General features: G+C 39.2%; 1 protein-coding gene across 1 annotated transcript in view; it reads right to left on the bottom strand.

Moving 5' to 3' along the window:
• Positions 1 to 19,878, bottom strand: part of LOC126377497 (uncharacterized) — a 56,674-nt gene that overhangs the window by 11,747 nt on the left and 25,049 nt on the right. Inside the window, exons 24-54 of the mRNA XM_050025230.1 lie at positions 19,349 to 19,525; positions 18,785 to 18,979; positions 18,116 to 18,301; positions 17,421 to 17,590; positions 16,856 to 17,070; positions 16,318 to 16,480; positions 15,447 to 15,672; positions 14,569 to 14,673; positions 14,057 to 14,168; positions 13,747 to 13,893; positions 12,947 to 13,065; positions 12,151 to 12,348; positions 11,215 to 11,394; positions 10,498 to 10,596; positions 9,999 to 10,151; positions 9,306 to 9,512; positions 8,703 to 8,861; positions 7,548 to 7,783; positions 7,107 to 7,218; positions 6,727 to 6,897; positions 6,229 to 6,371; positions 5,873 to 5,978; positions 5,245 to 5,378; positions 4,560 to 4,761; positions 3,865 to 4,085; positions 3,087 to 3,222; positions 2,550 to 2,736; positions 2,154 to 2,344; positions 1,466 to 1,711; positions 990 to 1,226; positions 351 to 683 (exon numbers count right to left, since the gene is read on the bottom strand). Coding sequence (XP_049881187.1) covers positions 351 to 683; positions 990 to 1,226; positions 1,466 to 1,711; positions 2,154 to 2,344; positions 2,550 to 2,736; positions 3,087 to 3,222; positions 3,865 to 4,085; positions 4,560 to 4,761; positions 5,245 to 5,378; positions 5,873 to 5,978; positions 6,229 to 6,371; positions 6,727 to 6,897; positions 7,107 to 7,218; positions 7,548 to 7,783; positions 8,703 to 8,861; positions 9,306 to 9,512; positions 9,999 to 10,151; positions 10,498 to 10,596; positions 11,215 to 11,394; positions 12,151 to 12,348; positions 12,947 to 13,065; positions 13,747 to 13,893; positions 14,057 to 14,168; positions 14,569 to 14,673; positions 15,447 to 15,672; positions 16,318 to 16,480; positions 16,856 to 17,070; positions 17,421 to 17,590; positions 18,116 to 18,301; positions 18,785 to 18,979; positions 19,349 to 19,525 — 5,466 coding nt within the window. The remainder of the gene's footprint in view (positions 1 to 350; positions 684 to 989; positions 1,227 to 1,465; positions 1,712 to 2,153; positions 2,345 to 2,549; positions 2,737 to 3,086; positions 3,223 to 3,864; positions 4,086 to 4,559; positions 4,762 to 5,244; positions 5,379 to 5,872; positions 5,979 to 6,228; positions 6,372 to 6,726; positions 6,898 to 7,106; positions 7,219 to 7,547; positions 7,784 to 8,702; positions 8,862 to 9,305; positions 9,513 to 9,998; positions 10,152 to 10,497; positions 10,597 to 11,214; positions 11,395 to 12,150; positions 12,349 to 12,946; positions 13,066 to 13,746; positions 13,894 to 14,056; positions 14,169 to 14,568; positions 14,674 to 15,446; positions 15,673 to 16,317; positions 16,481 to 16,855; positions 17,071 to 17,420; positions 17,591 to 18,115; positions 18,302 to 18,784; positions 18,980 to 19,348; positions 19,526 to 19,878) is intronic.

Genomic DNA, 19,878 nt, shown 5'->3' on the forward strand with positions numbered 1-19,878 from the left:
GTATTCATATAACAATTTAGTCATGGTAAAGTGAAAGGCAATTTGAGAAAGCAGAGATTCAACGGGTTGTGGGATTTCAAAAAAAAATGTCTCTAATATTGTAAAAAACGTAATATTGTTTCTTGGTATTTGGTATATGAATGCGGTCAAAAGTTAAATTATACTTTTTTGACAAAAATATAATAAACATGACTTTTTGGTCTTTTAATCGAGCTACACAACTGCCAAATACAGTGTCCATTTGAACTGAATTTTAGATGATACACAAAAGTAATAACAAATAAAGGCAATGCAAATAAAAAATATTGAATATTTTGATTAGTAACATAAACAAATAAAAATCAACTCACCTCCCATTTAATAGCGCTGCTATTCATATCAATCAGCAGTTTATTATGTCTCAATTTCTCGTAGAACAGCGACTTTTGGAACCTGTAGTAGTTATTAAAGTAGTACCACCGGCTGTGTATATTAATATCTGACTTCATATCCAAGTCTAAATTGGTTGAGGGATGGGTGCATTTCAGGTAAAATTTGTAGTCTCTTTTCGGTCCGTTTGAGTTGTCCGTGAGAATGGATTTTAGTTTAAGGTATTCGTTTTCATAGTCTGAGTACTGCAGTTCTACAGAGATGTTGGACATAACTGCTGGGGTACTAATGTATTTGCCTTTTAGGGTCACATCCTGTGGAGAAAAAAATAAATATTAGATTATGTTTGGGTTACTAGTGCACTTGTCTTCTTTGGTTAATCAGATTTAAAACATTTCAGTCTTAAAGACTTTCAGATGATCAGAATTGCAAATATATATTGAAGTTTTAATCAATTGGGGGATTAAAAAGCCACATTTAAGCAATATTGTTTTTTGACAATTGTTGGCATTGCGCACTTATAAATGACAAATTGTAATATTGCTTTTTAGATGAACGGCTTCGATGTGGCCTTTTAAACACCTGTGGTGAATGTATACGAGTATGAGTATAAAGCTCACCTTTCTAAAGGAGGGATGCGACAAAGCTAGATCCACGTTATGCAGGTTGCCTTCGTCGAAGGGCGGGTTCTCCCAGCGCCCTCGCAACTCTGCCGTCTTATTCTCCTGTTTTACGTTCCAGTGTAACCTCGCCTTGCCGTCCAGTAATGTATCTTGCAGGTTGTATAATGCGACCAGGTTGAATGTGCGCAGCGGGTACCATACGTTCATTACTAGTTGCTGGGATTCTGTCTCCGCCTATAATGACATGATTTGTATATTAAATAACTACGAAGACAGAATAGAGAAAAACTAGATGAATGGATTCTAAAATTTGTATAGAACTTTGTTTTTCGTTTGATGATTTGCTTTGAAAAGGAGAAGTCTTTTAAAAGTACTACCAGTAAAATTTAAAAATAAAATAAAAGGATAATATAATGCAAATTGGTTTTATACATTACAATAAGAACTTACTTAAATCTCGTTACACAACTTACCGTAGTCATATTAGTGACATGTATATCATAACTGATCCAGACATCTTCAGCCCAGGTGACCTTACTACCCTGTTTAAGTTCATTGTCCACCGCTTCGTACTTATTGTCGAAGGTCCAAGTTCGGTTCCCTTGTATGGCAGTTAGTTTCAAATTTTTCCCTATGTCGTAAGTGAACACGTCCAGTTTGCCAGTTACGTTGAATTTAGTCGCGTTGTGGAGATGGAATACCGTTGCTTGTTTTACATCCTGAAAATTATGTTGGTTATTAACTTAACCTGTGATTACGTACTGGATTTGCTTGAAATATCATCACTAATTTAAAAATTACATTTGGATTTGTAAATCGAACGTCACCATCACTTGGGACGTGTGACCCAATTGGGACGTGTATTAGGTTCAAAATAAATTATGATAATTACTAAATAAAGACAGATATAAAACTAACGAAAACCATTTTCTTTTTTGCGAACTTTAGTGCGACATTTTATCACGTTTTTCTATGACGTCACAGTGTGCTTTTTCATACAAATTATCGAGTAATTTCGTGTTTTGACGTTTAGTAAAAAGTAACTGATTTGACTAGTTGGAAACAAGCCTATTGTTTTTGAGCTTTGTCGGCAATCTAGACTACAACGACTTGTAGCGAAGAAGTACTGAAGGATTCTAGTGACCGAAACATTATACTTACAGTATTACCAGTGTCATCATATTCATGTATGTACTTGACGCCGACGGGCAGGTTGTTGTTCTCCACCTCTATGTCCGTGGTAGAAAGGTCGAGATTCCTGTGGCTCTTGTTGATCACCTGGTTGAAGCTGCCCATGACAAACCGCTCCCGGTCAAAGTCTATCGTCGCGTTGCCGTTGCTCCATTTGTTGCCTAGCAACAAAATTATTTAATTTTTAAATTCATCTTTAATCTTAAAAGAAAACATTCTGTACTATGTTGTTACTATCGAACAAAGAGTGTTTAGGCCAGCGGTAAGAAGTGAAAGCTCAAAAGGAAGGTTTATCCATCTAGGGGAAATCCGGGCTAGCAAAAAAACATGACATGTATGTAAGTTTCAGTTTCAACAGGGTCTCACCTTGTACATAGTAATAGTTGGTCTGCACCAGATGCTGCGTGTTGAGCGGTATAGAGATGGAGACAAGGCCATTTTGTGTGAACCCTTCACTTTGTTTTCTGTAAGAGTGCGTGGTGTTGATGGAGGCAGATTTGTTCGGCCAGAATAGGTCCACCTTGTTGTCCGAGTGATCTTCTAGGTTGTTTATCTGTAATACGAGCGTTACTGTCAGTTGCAAAGATAAGGTGATTAAAGAGGCAATGATGTCCGTTACGGCCAATTATTGAATGGGTGACCATTTAGTAGCTTTAATTTCGGATTCCTTCATGCTTTGAAGGGCAAAGGACCTTTGGTTCGCTTGAAACTAATTTACGGGTGAGACGAAATCTACTAAAGCTGAAACCGATTATTAACGGAGGTCTTGTAAACAAAATATTATGGCTTTTCGGGAAGAGATATACGTTCCACTGCTTGGCACAGACCTCCTCAATCAATTAACTGGTGGTGGTCACAATCACAAAAATATCAAATGATTTACTTTTTTTTGAAGATACTCACGTCAAAGATGGATTTGAGCCAAGGCAGCCTTTTGAAGGGCGTGGTAACATTGAAGTGACCGTCGGTGTGTTTGACGCCGCCGTAGCGTAGATCTATCTCGCCGATTTGACTCTTACCTGGTTGGTGCATTACTCCCCTGCAAAATTTGAACATCTTATGACCTTTCCCTGTACCCAAAGTTTACCCGCAAGTCTGCTTGAGCAATAGGGGAACCTTTTTGTATTTTCGATTTATATTTCTATATTGTTCATCTGTAGCTAACGGTAGGAAATATTGGTGGATCGGATTAGCCGCAGTAAGCAAACTTTTTGAGTAAATGCGTAATTGTATTCGCTTTCATGAACTAACCTTAACTAAACAAATAAATATTCAGCAATTCTAAAGTATACGGTACAAAATGCGGTGGAACCGCGGATGGGTGAACGAAATGAAAGAATGATCCAACTTAAATAAATAAAGCAGCGAGCACTACGCCAAAGCCGATGGGTCTCAGTTGAGCCAATACTGCATTTAAGGCTGTTTGTGAGGATTTTTTATTAAATGTTTACACAACCACAATAGGAGGTGCAACTCAAACGTCTTAAAACTAGAACTAGAATATAAATTAATTTTTCAATAAAGTGAAAATTAAATAAAAAAAATCTGTTTCGGACAGGATTGAACTCTCAGTTCTTGTCATGGAACGACCGTGTTAACCATTACACCAACAGGTCCACATCCTGTCCATGCGAAATTTTCGATCTATGTCGTCATAAATTTTCAATAAAACTATACTCACTTGGCAATATGATACCCGTGCACCATATCTTTCTGATAAGACCCTTTCAGCTTGAAGGTGTCATCGTCGACGTGCAGTGGCGAAATAAGTGTGTAATCCACGTGATGGGACCCGTTCACATCCCAGCGGTATAGCAGCAAGTTATCCACGTTCTTGTAGCCAGCGGATGATGTCCAGGTGATTGTTGAGTTGGTGTTGAAACTGTCTTCTAGCATTACGACCTATAGGGAACATTTGGGTAGTTTTTAAAAGATTATATTCGTAGATAAACCCACGCCGATTTCTTCTATCTTCTTGCTTCCTCTACATCCATCAATCGTTTAAAATATTAGGATTGTTGATATTTTTTTCTAGTTAGTGTTTCTACTGTCAGCCAGGTGATTTCTGCATACGCCATAGGATACTATCAATAAATGGTGGAACCGGCGCCAAATACAGAATATTGTAATATTTCCCAATTGTTTTAAAAATCATTATTTTTTTGTTAGTTTCAGAATAAATCTTCAAAAATCTTTACTCCTGGTCTTAAGTATTTTCACATGATCCTCTTCTTATCGTGTGGGTTGTGAGGTGGAATACCAGCCACATGATTATAAAGAGAGAAGGGTATATAGGTAAAAAATTAAGAGACAGTAGTCAAGGATTCGAACCCCGTTCGAAAGAAGCAGTTTTCGATTTCTAGCACTTCAACGTACCTTTCCTTTAACTCCAGTGACGATCTTAGTAACATCGGTCTTATACTCTGCGTCTAGGGTCTTGATGGGATCGTCCTGGGACCCCAACGAGCCGTCGATGCGTAGTGTATGGACGTCCACGTTGGGTTTGGGAAGGATCGCGTTTATTATCAAATTCAGTTTCTGGTCTAAGATGTAGCCGAAGGAGGCGTTTGCGCCGATTCTGTTGGGGCAGAAAGAGATTTTCAATCAATACCTGGAGTGGATCTTGAACTTTGAGAATAACAAAATGTACTTGATTATATAAAACCTGCATAATACAATTGCGCAGCAGTGGTATTTTATCAGCTAAATTAGATTAGGGCAGAAACTAGGCAGGTAATCCCTAGAAGCATAGAATAAAGAACCATACTACAAATAGAAGGGCAAAACTTTGTTCCCCGCCAGCGGCTGAGCTAGGTTTACCTCGCCCCCTCTCGGTCTACTTTAGTCTTCAATCGTTTGGGCGTCACACATCACTGATGCGCGTGAACGATAACGTCAAAGTGTAGTCTATGTAAAACGAGGTTTTTTATGTGGAGTTTTGATATATGAGAAATGAGAGTAATCCTTATAAGTGTGCCAATTTGTCACTATGAACACAGCCTTAAAAAGTAGAAATAGACGAAAGGAGGAATCTCTTTTTTGAAATCGGTTAAACACTTACTGCCAGATGTGATCGAGGTCCATTCTGAACCCGGCGTCAGTCTTCAACAGGCCCTCGTTAGAAGTACTGTTGCCGAAGTAGATATCCAGGTCGACACTCCTTTTTACTGTTTGCACGTCTTGATGTCCTAGTGCCTGTGGGATATGGTTCATTTTATAAGGTAAGTACTGTTAGATAGAAAGAATCGATCGACATAATATCGACTTATACATCACTGTGCTAATGAACGTCACAACACTAGCTGGCGTACTTTGACAGATTTAATTCTTACCGTGCATGGAGGCTATTGTAAAATGTTATGTTATTGAAATATAATCACTTATTGTACTGAACTGGTAGGTCTGTTTAATAGTACATATTTTTTATAAATCAGATTGTCATTTTTTTCTATGTACTATCTACTCAGCCTGTATCCACCCACTGCTGCTCCTGTCTTTCACGCCATCCTTTCTGGCCCTGTGCAAGTCTCATCCATTGCCATTGTCATTTTTTTACCAGAAAACATATCTAGGGATGGGTAATGTTCTTTATTGGAATCCTACGAGTATTTGGAGAAGTTAAATTAATTTAAAAGGTTGTGATAAAAAGATGTTTATTATTATACCTTGTTATTTTTGTGTGTATGTACCTTGATAAACAGATCTCCGATTAAGAAACTCCACTTCAGATCACCTTCGCCCTTCATTCGCGGTAACTCATACTTGCAGAGGAGGTAACCAGTCTTAGGAGCAAAGCTGGAAGAAAAACACAACATTTTCATAATTAAAGGTATCCGAATTTTTGAATTCATGATTGAAACATTGAAAAAATTAGACCACGTTGTTAATGGTGGCGAGGGAAACCCACATACTCTAGAAATATGTTTTCCGAGGTACGCCACTTAAATCTGTATTTGGGCTGATTTCCCCTTCGGGTTGGAAAGTCAGATTAGGTAAGCGGCCCCGTGGAAATATGATAATAATAATAAAGGGAGATGGTACTCACATGAAGTCGGAATCTCCCTTAAGGAACCGCAGGCGCTGTAAAGGCGTCGCTGCTTGCACGCTGACCACGCGACGTAGTTCCGGATATATATCTACACGGGACTTGAAGTATACCTCCTTCTGTTTCGACTGCGGGATGTCGGCCTTGGGAAGAACAGATTACATAAGCATAGACTTCATTTAACCAAACTGCATAATGCAGAGACGGTCTCATCGCAAAAGGACCTAAAAAGTGCCTAATTCCTTAACGTCCTTAATGCCCTAATCGCATACGATTTTGTACGAACACTTGACATAACTTGAAAAAAAAGGAATGGTTGAACACTTTGCATGGAAATGCTTTCCTTTTTTCCAAATTTTCAAAAGTTTTAGAACCAAAGTTGTTCACTAAAATGATTTGAAAATCCATAGGAGGCGATGACACACCGAAAGTAACGTCAAATATTGTCATCACAATCGAAACATGCTGAAACAGTCTGGCAACATTTTTACAACTTACCTTTAAGTAAATATCAGTGAAATTGCTTTCCATCTCCGCTCTAGCGTGGACCGTAGCCTGTATAGCACCGGTGAAGTGTGCGGATATACTGTACACTGTGGGGGTCGCCTCGCTCTTCATACGGACTGTGATCTGCTCACCTTGGCCTTTCGGGACTAGGATCAGGGATAGCTGTTGAGAGAGTGGTTTATTGAGTGAAGAATATTTTGTTTTGTACAGAATTAAAATCCATCACATGTTTCGTCTACAATTAAACTACTGCGGATTTTGAAGTTCACACAAATGACATTAATGTATTAACCGGTGTATGTTTTAATATCTAAGGAGAAAAAAGTACAAGTAAGTTGTTTTGTTTGTTGATTTTCAAGGATTGCACTTACGTCTAATGGTTTCCGACTGAGCACTTTTCCCGTAATGCCGTATTCAGTGGAATCTGTCACGAAACTGCCGCGTATGTCGTCACCTTCGAACTCGCCTAAAATTTTCATTGCCCTAAAAATATATGAAAAATTAAACACAAAGATAAAAAAAATATATGTTGTTTTGAACGGGTAGTCAATAAGACTGAAACTGACCAAAGCAAAAGCTAGGTATTATTTTGTAAGCACCTAAGTTGTTTATAGTTTTAGTAAGTGCAAACTAGATCCTTTCAAAGCTCAAAATCAACCCTGACACCGCCGCTGTTGATGAGTCGAACATTTTTATGGACTTTTCACCATAAGGTTCATTATATCTATCTTAGGCTCTATAACCCCATTAAGGATCGCGGGCGGGCGGGATTACTTTATCAATAAATGTTCAGTAAGTATACAAAGCATTACCTGAACCGCTCATGCGGCGTGCTGAGCGCAACACTGAGTGACGTCTCTCGCTGGTTTCCCTTCAGAGAATACGTGTAGTTCTCACTGTTGAAGTCCACAGTCAATGTCCTCTCTTCCACTTCGTCACTATAGAGGAACGCCAACTCAGATGGTGATAGCACTGGGACTAGAGCACCGCGAGACTTGAACCTGATGTGGCGGTTTGGTGGCGGGCGCCACACTGCGTCTGCGAATAACTGTGGAAGATTTTAGGGTTGGTCCTCATTCCGAGAATATTTCGAATATTATACATTGTTTTAAGTTTACGCGGTTATTATCATAATTAAAACACATAATAACGGGTTCTTACCGCGTTTAAATGGGGATATGAGACTCCCATATCCCCATTTAGGGAGTCTCATATCCCCATTTAAACGCGGTAAGAACCCGTTATTATGTGTTTTAATTATTTCGAATATTTCTTTACAGTTTGGGGCAGTCAGCCTTAATGCCATTTTCTTTCATACCACTGTTCTTCCCCCGACCCACTTTATACATGTGAGAAATGCGGCAAAAGATGCCGTGTTGCTGTTGACAGGTAAACAGCCATTTGTCAAGATGTTGTGGCCAGCTAGTAAGTAAGCAACTCGGCTGCGGTAGCCAAGCAGTCGGATCCAGAACGAAGTCAAGGCCTCGCAAGCCAAGCCTCATGGTCTTGGCCCAAGTAATTGGTTGCCTTCAATCTTCGCACATTAGGCAGCCAAGAATTGTAAGCAAAAATAGGCTGCCTAGACTATCCTCGGGTATTTTTATGTGAATAGTTTAAGTATGCAATGCTTCAAATACAATACAATACAAAAACGCTTTAATGCACATATAAACACAACACTAAAAACAATTACAAATGTGACAAGTGAAGTACAATCGGCGGCCTTATTGCTAAATAGCAATTTATTTCAGGCAACCTTAGGCAACACAACTACAACAGACTATAACTTGACAGACAGAGACAAATGACACATTGTAAGAGGTTCATCGTACATTCATAAGATCACGCCAATTTCCCGTTAGGTTAGGCAGAGATCACGGAATTCTATTTACTACGATCCTGACAAACCTTCGCTTCCTCCACTATCATCAATGACTTTAAAGCGGTTCTATTTAAAAAATACTTACGTAGTTATTATCATCCCCCTGCTGCACTTGTATGCCTCCACCGACCATGTTTTCTGCGTCCGAGAAGTCTTTCTTGAACTCCATTTTGATGAAGTAATCGTCTAGATAGTCCGACGTCAGGTTTAGACTGCCCGACGTCTCCACGAACGGGTCGTCCAACTGTCAAGGAAGATATCATGTTAAACTATGGATTGATTTTTCAGCTTGAAGTATCAACGATATCTACGAGTAAAGTCGTAAGATCGAATGTTCTTTTAAAATTCAAATCCCATTATTTAACTATTGTGTTTGGAAATCTCAGCCTTAGGAGGATATTATAAAGTTCCAAGAAGTTGAAATTTTAAATGCTTCTCGTTAAGTTCGTATTTCAATGAAGCTTTTAAGGTATATAAGAATTCTGTTCATGAAGTATTTCCAAAAACAAGCATGGCGTTAATGCTTAAAAATTGTACTAAGTTCAAGTCTACTTTTGCCAGGGACTGTGACGCGTGACGCGTGGATATGAGAAGGCATTTTCCACAAAACCCGTTCACACTATCTGCATCGGTAGAGACGGCAGTACCCTATAGTATAGTACTGCTGACCTTAATAAACTGTACTCACCTCAAGTCTTCCTTTGGCAGCGACGGTGAAAGACGGCATGGCGATGTCAGCTGCCATCTTCCACAGCGCGTCTTCAAGCCGTGCACTCACTCGCGCGTCTAACGCTGGTAACACTGGCAACGGCGTCACTATACCGAGAGACGCCAGATATGATTGGTAAGCATCGTCCTCGCCGCATTCATACTCGTAGTACACTTTATAGGATATCTGAAATCAAGTTTGAAAATCTTAGAGAAACTGACATTTTTGTATATTACTCACTAAAGGCTTTAAAATCAAAAATGTATACAGTGACCCCGAAGCGAACCTTAAGCTCGCGTCAAGGATCTTGTTTTTGTGCTAAACGTGTTTAGTGAATTAGAACCGTAAAACAAGAAAAAAAAAAATTTTTAGGATCTTTTGAAAAATAGTAAGTTCACAACAATATCCCAATCGGGGTAGACAGAGGTATATCCATTGCAAGATGAATTAAATACCCACACCTCACCGAGTTTTCTGTTAGACCAAAAAATATAGCGAAATAGTAACATTAGTTGCGCAATAACTGGTGCGCAGTCGGAGTAGATGTTAGGATTTCTTGCTTTCCGTAAAACTGCATTCGCTAAAAAGGCAAATCCGCGCCAGACGTTGCTATGGTAACTCGTAGCTGTTCATAAATGCTAACGCGTATGGTCCTTTCGCATCAAACCTCACCTCATGCCAGTAAGTCCCGTTATACAGCAGCGCGGTGCAGGTAACGTTGAATTTCTCTCCGAACGCGATGTCCACAGTGTACACAGACTCCAGTTGTCTCACTGCTTGGAACGGAGTCCTCAGCGATAGTGTGTTGCGCATCACTGTGTATTCCTGAGAGAGATAGAAGATAAAAAATAATTGCGAATCTATCTTTACTAATATTATAAAGAAGTTTTCCATCTGCGACTCCGAAACTATTCTTTGTCCTTATTTAGGTCTCAAACTATCTTCATGACGAAATCTGAATATGTTCAGCGGTTTATGCGTGAAAAGGAAGAGTGTTCATAGGGGCCTTTTTGAAAAATCACATTACAATATTAGTATGCATGGAAAGAAATTTTCGCATCAATCTATACGATGAGAAAATTTGTTTCTTAAGCATTTAGTATATTTGCATTTTGCCCTTTCTAAAAAAGGTAGTACTACATATCATTAAATAAATAATATAAATGTATACCTCTAGTATGAAGACATCGGTTAAAACAATGGGTGGTTTTTCAGGCAGGTGTAGAGTAGCATTTAATTCCACGATGTCTTCTTCCTCTGCCCCAACGAACTGCAACGAACAAAATATAAGCAGGCTGATAAAGACGTTGTGTAATCGGGTAAAAAAAGGAATTAGCGTGTAGGATCCTGATACCAGCCCCGCCAGCGTGGTCGACGTTTACCTTCTATCAGCGCTTATCGCTGTCGGCTCACTTGGAGTCGAATCTCTCTAACAATCCTCTCAGTCGACGTCTTGAGACGAAGTTCGCGCCCACCTAGGCACTCTCGGGCCAGTTATCTTAAATTTTGTACCGGGTAAGAGCCTTCAGCGCTCCCAATTTGTCCGTCCAATTAGTTATTGCTATATGATGTAAATATATAATATCTCAACAAAAAAACTACTCTTTACTTAAGTAAATGCCGTAGTATATACTACGTACGTCGATAGCATACGCTGCGTGACCGCTGCATCATCATCATTAATTTAAGAGCCCCGCTCTTGTCAGTGTAGCATACTCTATTCTTGTCTATCAAAGGTCAATTCTTTAACTACTTTATAAGACACGTCATTCGCCTTCCTTTTACATACGATGAATTTATTAAAAACAGCATAGAAGTGAAGATAGAAGGAAGGGGGGCCAAGAAGAGCTTACATAGAACAATAATCATATTAAATTCATATTCTTACCTTCATAAGGTGCGCGTGGAAGGTAACAGTGGGATAGTATAGAGTATCTAGTACAACATGGGCGGTAGTGTCGAAGTCTTCTATAAACACGTCGTGACCTCCGCTGCCGTGCTTGAAGCGGTCCTTCAGAACGTCTAGAAGGCCTTTCCCGTTGTCTACTAGAAGTATTGCTATGCCGAACTGTGGACACAAAGGGCTTCATTAGTAAAAGCAGTACATTTATTTGAAAACGCATTAAAAAGAAATGACAATTATGTCATAATCAGAACTTCTCTGGTGAATTGGGAATAAAGAAACAGAATGGGTTCAGCTGTTTATCATCCCTCTGCCACGCCGTAAATAATACTTAAGAGATCGTGTGTACTCCAACTTTGTGAATAATCATTTAGCCGGTAGCGTTCCTGGTATTTTATATTTTAGGTTAGGAATTTTCATCCGGTTCCCTGGTCAGAGAGCCAGAATCGTTCATTTGTTCAAAAAAGTTTTCGGTAGGCGCGACTACTGAACTCCACTTATTACGATCCTGACTGACCACTTTCGCTTCTCCCACTCTTTTTTTTATTTTATTTTTATTTATTTATTCCAAAAAGGTACAATTTTTCTTAAAAAAATAATTTCGCCAAACTTATACCAGTTTGTTGGCGGGCGCTCTTCTAACTAAATGAGTATGCACCTTTTGTTGCTTAAAAGAAATTGCTAAATACTTAACAACTATTACAATGGTTTGATAATCGACCTTACTACCCACACGATAAGAAAAAGATTACAATGCTTATGGCGTTTATACATCGATAATGAAATGAAATAATAGGTAAAAGATTAAAGCAAAGATTCCTGTCTAGCCCTACGACTCTCATCAAAGTCTTCATGCATGCTCGCCGGTCTAGAGTACTCTTGTCTGTCCTTACAAATAAGAAAATCCAAACCAGAACAAACCTTATGTTTAGACAAGCGCACAGAAAGCTCAGTGTCCAACCCAGGTCCGTATATGTTCTTCAAGACAAGTCCGTTTTCTTCGAAGCCGTCGAGCGGGGAGTACAGCTTGTACACATACACGAAGTTGATGGGCGACCGCCACTGCCAGATGCCCGTGAAACCCAGGTCCATGCTGCCCCAGCCTACTCGGAACTCCATCTGAGAGGGACCAAGTCAAATCAAATTTAATTTATTGACATATATCCAGCTGCCTGAACCATATGGCCTACAGAAAAATGGCACATCTAAAATCTAGCCCTGGCCACGTGTAGCAATTCATTTAAAAAAGCAATATTGTTATTTGACATGTGTTACACCTTAGCGGCTTACGGTCATTTCGACTAAAGTAAGACCCAGAGGGGGTGAGGTAAGTCCAGGTCACCGGCCGATACGAATTGGTGCGGGGTGGGGAGTTACCGTTCTGTATGTAGTATTATTCTTGATTTTATGACATAACAAAGAAGACGTACAAAAAGAAAACTGTCCACTGTAAAGTACCTTCCTCAACTTCCGAACATAAGAATAAAGAATAAGAATAAAATAAATTTACTGCCAGTAACAGTTTAAATTTTTCTATAAGAACTAGGTATTTATGAATATTACGAATACGGGGAAAAGGAAATAGCTCAGCTTGTGCTGTGGTGGAGCCATGCTACGGCATCATCCAGCGCTGGTTTTCAGTCATTTTCTCTTCCTGGGATATTGTGCGGAAGTAATTGTCATATACCTAAAGGAATGAAATGCTCATATAACTTACCTCTTCAGGTCCTCTTTTAGCAGTGACCATGGCTCGGTTCAGGTACTGGATGGGCAGCGCCACATGTCCGAACACATGGAAGTTTTGCATCGACATTAACTTCAGTAGAACCTCGATCCCTGTTGATGAATAGACGAGTCTAAAGATATTTTTCCTTTGTACATGATAATGGAACTCAGCAATATACGAGCACACTTTATACCATGGATGTATGAAGTGTCCGGGGTGTGCCTGAACATTAAAAGCATTCATTTACCACTACCGGAGATACAGCACTTGACACAAAAATGCGGCGAAAACTTGGCGCTTGTTTAGCTATACATTCGTACACAGCGGTATATACATTCAATAAAATCGTGTCAAATTAAGAAAGTACGCATCGTCTTATTACGTATATTAGCGCGTGGTGCTTTGTAACGCGGTCGGGTTATACTGCGGATTGACCGGGAGTACTTGTTTTATTGTATTTTAAAGTAAAATAATAATTTTGGTGGAGTGTACTGCGAAAATTAAAATGTTTATACTATGATAACATGCACAATGTTATTACTTATTAGAAATATGATGTTCCATCCTTCTTTTCTCGCTTTGAGCTTCTATTTTTGCAAGTTTTTACCACACACTTCCCCGTGTCGCCATCTCGGCGCCTATTCGCGTACTGGGGTAAAGTACTGTCAACGTCGCTATATTAACAGTAACTTTGCGTCCCACTTTTTGAGCGCTAATTTTAAATCTACGCTAATTTTTAATCATAGTAAAACTATGATTAAAAGGTTAAGGAGCAATGGGTTAGACCATACCTGTGGTGGAGTTGGGTGTGACGACCATGGCGACTAGATGTCTGTCCGCCTCTATGAACCCGAACCTGGCAGTTGTTTGGGACATGTCAGTCATTGGACTCGTCACGTTCACCACCAACATACAGTTGGTAATACGACGCATGTGACCTGCGAATAATAGTACTTTGTCATGTTTTTTTTTCACTGTATTGTTAAAATATAGAAAAAAAGTGTTGATTACTGAAAGTTTCGCATATGAAATGCAATACAGCGAACCTTTAGAAGAAAAAGAATGGATCCAAGACTATACTTAATTTATAATGAAACAAACCATTGACGTAAATCTTCAAGACTTTTTGCTCCAAGTCTAAGAGAGTGACTCCCTTGATGTCTCTTCTGTGTCCCAATACGAACTCCGTTTTTAGGAAACCTCGTCTGTAACCCTGGAATAAAATAGAAAGCTTGGAGTAGTTTCATAAAAAAAAAACACATGAATCGAGAATAGTTTCATAACAAATGCTGAGCTTCTAGTCGAAGGTAGATGTAGTATCATTTATTTGTGAAATTAACTTTCGACGTTATCGTTCATAAATAGAAATGTTTTTGTTTTAATTTAGTACAAATCCGATGGTAAACTATTTCAATGTATTTCATTTTTAATAAAACCTGTTACATAATTTGGTTAAAAATAATACTTATTTATTTATTTATTTACATTTGACGACATTACAGTGCAGAAGCGTCAATGCGCCGTGAAACTTAAGCTCACAACTATAATCTCAGAGGTAAATTCATAGCACGTTGAAGCTTTCTGTTAAACCGAGTCGTAATTTGATTACACACCTGGAAGGGAGTGACGAGTGTCACTAAGCCAGTAATGTTGTTATCTTTCTGTCCTCTGTCTAGCGTCCAGGAAGAATTGATCATCAGCATACCGTCTTCATTGTACTGAAAATTTGATAAGAAATAGTTTAATAAATCAAATAAAAATGTATTCATCCCGTATACTCAGTTTCCTAATTTAAATCAAAGAAAGACTAAGATATTTTTTCAACCATGTTGTACTTAAAGGAAGTTAAACAAACAAGTTATATATTTAAAGACCAGGTTTAAAACTGGCATTCATCTGATCACGGGACTTATGAAAGCTTAAGATAACAAAACAGTCGATTTCATTGACCGTAGATATAATTTCTGGCAAACTCCAGGGGGTTTAAAGAGGCCACATCGAAACAATTCATCTAAAAAAGCAATATTGCTATTTGAGGTTGGGGAATGCAAACAAATGCCAAATAGCAATATTATTATTTTTGCAACAATGTGGCCTTTCTAGACTCCCAGCACTCAACTGCTAATTTATCTTTTTCCTTCATGTGGGTTATAAATTCCAAGACTGAAGTCACCAACCCTGGTGTCAGGGTTATTTCTGATCTACCACGTGACATGGCTCATCAAAGTATCACCAATAGGCTAGATGACTAGATCAAAGATAAATTAAAAAATGCTAATCTAGAAATAGGAGCCAGTCTATGATTTTTTAAACCGATTTTCGAATTCTAATTAAACAATTACATGTTAAAAAAGTACTACGCTTGATCACGTTTGATGATGTCATACGCGTGTACTTTATACACATATAAATGTATCGTTTTGACGTTGTGAGGAGTATCTTCTTTGATTAGGTTACCCTTCATTGTGAAGAAATTTGTATGTATTCAAACCTGAAAACTAAGCAGCGTATCAGCCCGCTTCTTCCACAGCGCTCTGTGCCTAGCAATGGCGGCAGCGCGCGGCAACGTCGGTATAGTAGAGTTGACCACAGCACTGATCTCTCCGTAGAATTCGTTCGCCTTGAACAGGTAATCTGCTAGCAGGCTGAACGCTAGGTAGTCCTCCTGCCAGTTCATACTACCGTTTATTGCTTGCAAGTTGTCGTGGTAGCGCCACCTGTTGGTGGAAATAACATCATCATCATCTCCCTAGCATTATACCGTTTTTCAAAGAAACCTCTTCTCTAACCTAAAGATTTGACAGGTCCTGTTTTTTGCAGAAGCCATTGCCTGTCTGACCTTCGATTTTTCGAAAAAACAGCCCAATTACAGAGCTGGTCACATACCTCCGAAAACACATTTCTCGGATAAATGGGTTTCCTCACAATCGTTTTCTTTCAATAATGTGCTGGGACATAGTAATCATGGAAATAACCATTTGGTGGAAATAATATAATTAGAAGAATATTTGAAGAAAAGTAAGCCAAAGTGTTCAATAGAAACTCCCTTCAACAGTCTTCTTAATTCTGTTGGACGTCACTGTAGAGGAAGGGTAAAAAGATGAAAAGGGCTGCAACAGTTTTGCCTAGTCTTGGGAGCTGTAGAGACTGCTGATCTTTCTATTGATTATTTGTACCATGGGTCATACAAATAAACAAGTCGTGTAAAGAACTAACGGCGTGTTTCGCCAATCGCTGGCAAATAAAGCGAAAATCATTTTCCATGTAGGATCATCAGAAAACACTTATTATCTGAAAGCCTACCACGAAGTACTGTGGGAGATAATACAGCCCTAAATATCGTATTTCATAGTTCAACTCACATGACATTAAAGCTGGTATCCTGCCAGCCGACGAATGGAGTCTTCATGTTGGACAAGAGAGCGTACACCGTCTCGTTTTTAGCCTCCGAGTACATCTTCACTCGCCACAGGATGTTCGACTCGCTTGACCAACTCGTGCGCACGTGCCATTGGCAGAACCAATCTGTTGACAGATTCAGGAATTAGTACGTCTTTTCTCATCTTGTGGGTTGTAAAATGGATGATCGATCTTCCATTCCTGGTTTAAGATTATTATAGAACTTCCAAAAGACCCTGACATTGCTCTTTATAATGACTACGTAATTATGGCACTTAATTATATCACTAATTTCATCCACAACTTTCTCGCCGTTGTAACGATGTCAACTGACCCTGAACTGGCCATAGGTCTACCCCCTTGCAACACTATCGGAATTGTGAGCCAAGTCATGACCCTATGGCAACTCTATAGTAATCCTGACACTAGTTGATGACGTCGGTCATTGTCTTCACAATTCCTACGAGAGAAAAGGAAATCATCAACTGTGTGAGAACTGACCTCTAAGCAAAAACTCCACCTCTCCGGTGAGCACGCGGCCCGGGTAGTACATCGTGACGTAGCCCGCGTGGTGCCAAGTGCCCTTGTTGTCCAACTGCACGTCGATGCTCACTTTCTGCGTCGGGTCTCGATTCGCATCCCAATTGAGGGCCGCGCTGAGTCGCTTCTGTTTCGCTGTCAGCCAGCGCTGGTACGATATGTGGACATCGCGGAGTCTGGAACGTAGATGAAACCAAATCAAATACACTTAATGCACACAAAGAGAATATAAATCCTTATTTGTACATTAGGTAAAAGGGGGACAAACGGACGGGAATTTTATCCAAGGTGCTTATACAATTTCTGAGTATTTTGAAAGCCGACTTAGAAGAAAACGATATGAGCGAATTGGGCAAGAAGGACGATATAGATTACTCAGGAAATCGGACCCTGACACCTGGCTATATATACGTAGAAGAAAAATTAAACCCACCTGAAAAGTACACAAAAGCGTTCGGCCGTTTGTCATTCTAGATATGTCGTTTAAACTCGACTTAGGTACAATATTCTTCCACTGTGTACTTACTGATCAAAATGTATATCCATATTGACATTCGTGTTGTTGTTGAGGTCTGCGTTCAAATTGAAGCTGTAAGCCTTCCCGCTAACGTCTACTTCGCAATACGCAGTAAAGTTCTTCTCCGAGAGCAGTATGTAGCGAATCAGAGTGCGGTATTTGTCATCGTTGTATTCGCCCTGGTGATGATAAAAAGGTTTAGGGCCTATTCTATTACTGCAAGATACTATCTAAACCTGTCAGAGGAAGCTAAGTAGCAAAATGTTCTTATTTCAACCCTCTGTAAAGTATAATTCACGTACACGGAGACGCGTCGAGATAATTAACATTTCATAAGAGTGATCCTATCATAATGTCATAAACGTCTTGGACCCTGTGCCGAAATATTTCTTGCAGCTACTTTGCCTCGGCTGTACAGGTTGTGAGAAGCTGTAGTTTTACGGGGATAAGACGTTCGTAAAAAAAGGACGATTCAAATTGTAACTTTGCTACCTATTTAATAAAAATATTTTGAGTTTGAGTTTAATGCATTGTTTCCTCCGATCTATCTTTTTTGTAACTATTGTAGATTTGTATTTAATAATTGGCCGGACAAATGGAGAGCGCTCAGAGGTCACGTGAAGAGAGAGTATTCGGGGAGAATCTTAAACTTTTCAATAATTAAATCATCAAATACAAACAGTAATAGTAATTTAATAACTTACCTGTCCAATAAAGGTGATCTGTCTATTATCCTGGGTGAACCGCGCATCAACGGCTATATCTTTAAAATGGCTGCTATTGATGAGTACTTTCAGCCTATGTGACGCCATGTTGGTCTTAGATTGGTCCTGGTATAGTGCGTCAATGTTAAAGTCCACGCCTGTGAACCATACTCCAACTGCGTTCACCTTGTAAATAAATTAAAAAAAATGCTAAGCTCAAATGAGATTGGGCAGACCATATTTCGCAAAATGCATTTGATAGGTTTGCGAAATTAGTCACAGAATGGAGTCCACTTGGATGCAGAAATAGGGGCAGAAGTAAGTGCTAAAGAGATAACCTGGATGCTTTTCTATTTATTTTTCACTAACAATTATAATAGATTTTGTTGTCTGATTAATAAATAGAGTGACTTGAATTTTTCACTAAGAGTGGAAAGGTCATTCGGGATAGAGAGAGTGGAAAAGTAGGGCTTCTTTCTAAGAATACGAGACACGAATAAAAGATGTAAAATAGAAGATGTTCAAAGGATGTTTCAATTTTTTTAAAACATCACTGACTAGTATAGGATACATTCAGATTTGGAACATTGTCTCAAATTGTTGCTTTGCAGACAATAGATGTCGTCTTTCTTAGAAAAAGTATTAACAACGGTCACTTGACCAGCTTACCTGGAATTCATTAGGCATCTTCTCATGCACCTTCGCCTTAATATTACAAGGGTGTAACGTCGGCAGTGTCATATTGAGTTCAGCGTCCAGATACAACTGTGTGCCAGGAGGGTAGAACAGGAAGCCGGACAGTAGAATGTCTCGGGATTTAGGGCTGAAGTTCATACGAGCAAGAGCCGTGTATTTTGGTCCGATCTGCGAAGTAAAGGGGGTTTTATTAGTATTAATTGGCATATATTTTTTGATGTGGCGATTGACAGTTTGTGATCTTTTTGAGTGATGGAAGTTTTGTTGGTCAATTACTTGTGGGTGAGTGAATGGCTTTTAACGGAATTCACTAGATGGCTCTCGTCGAGTATAAAGTCATCCAATAAGCCGGAGCGCGCACAGGCAGACTCAAACTTCACCATAGGGCATTATTTGAAGGTTGTGGAAAGTTTATGTAAAAAGTAGACCGATAGTGATAAGCTCTGAAGGAGGGAAAACTGTTATTTTCCTATTATATGTCTTGATCCAAAAACTAACCAAATTAAAAGTAAAATAAGACTAATTCTCATTCCATACCTCTTCGAATTGGAACTCCATTTTGACGAGTTTTGGCCGACTGAGCGTGAGATGTGTGTCCAATTTGATGCCGTTCAGTTTCTCCACTTTAGAGAAGCCAAAGTTGAACGCCGGATCCTCCTTGCGTTCTTTGGATGAACTTACGTTGAATCCTATATCCACGTGGGATTGTGTACGCTGGGGGTTTCATAAAATATAGCAATTAACTGGTGATCAGAAAAACGGTGCTTAGTTCATCACGCAAGGCGTGTACCTAACCTAACTTGGGAATATGGTCGCAAGCTGATATTATTATAATGATGAAAAAAGAAACCTACTAAGGCTTTAATGGTTAGGATTCCAGGCCAATAATGTTACTGGGAACAATAAACGCAATTAAAATCTATTTTATTCACTTCTTTGCTGGCTGGTTTTCCCTTTGCAGATTGAAAGGTCAGACAGGTAGTAGCTTCTGTTAATAACCAGACCAGTCACATCTTCAGATTAGGTAAGCAGACCCAGAGAAAGCGGGATAACGGTAAGGAGATGAT

This window comes from Pectinophora gossypiella, chromosome 23 (assembly GCF_024362695.1).
Source record: "Pectinophora gossypiella chromosome 23, ilPecGoss1.1, whole genome shotgun sequence".
In the NCBI taxonomy this organism is placed as follows: Eukaryota; Metazoa; Arthropoda; class Insecta; order Lepidoptera; family Gelechiidae; genus Pectinophora; species Pectinophora gossypiella.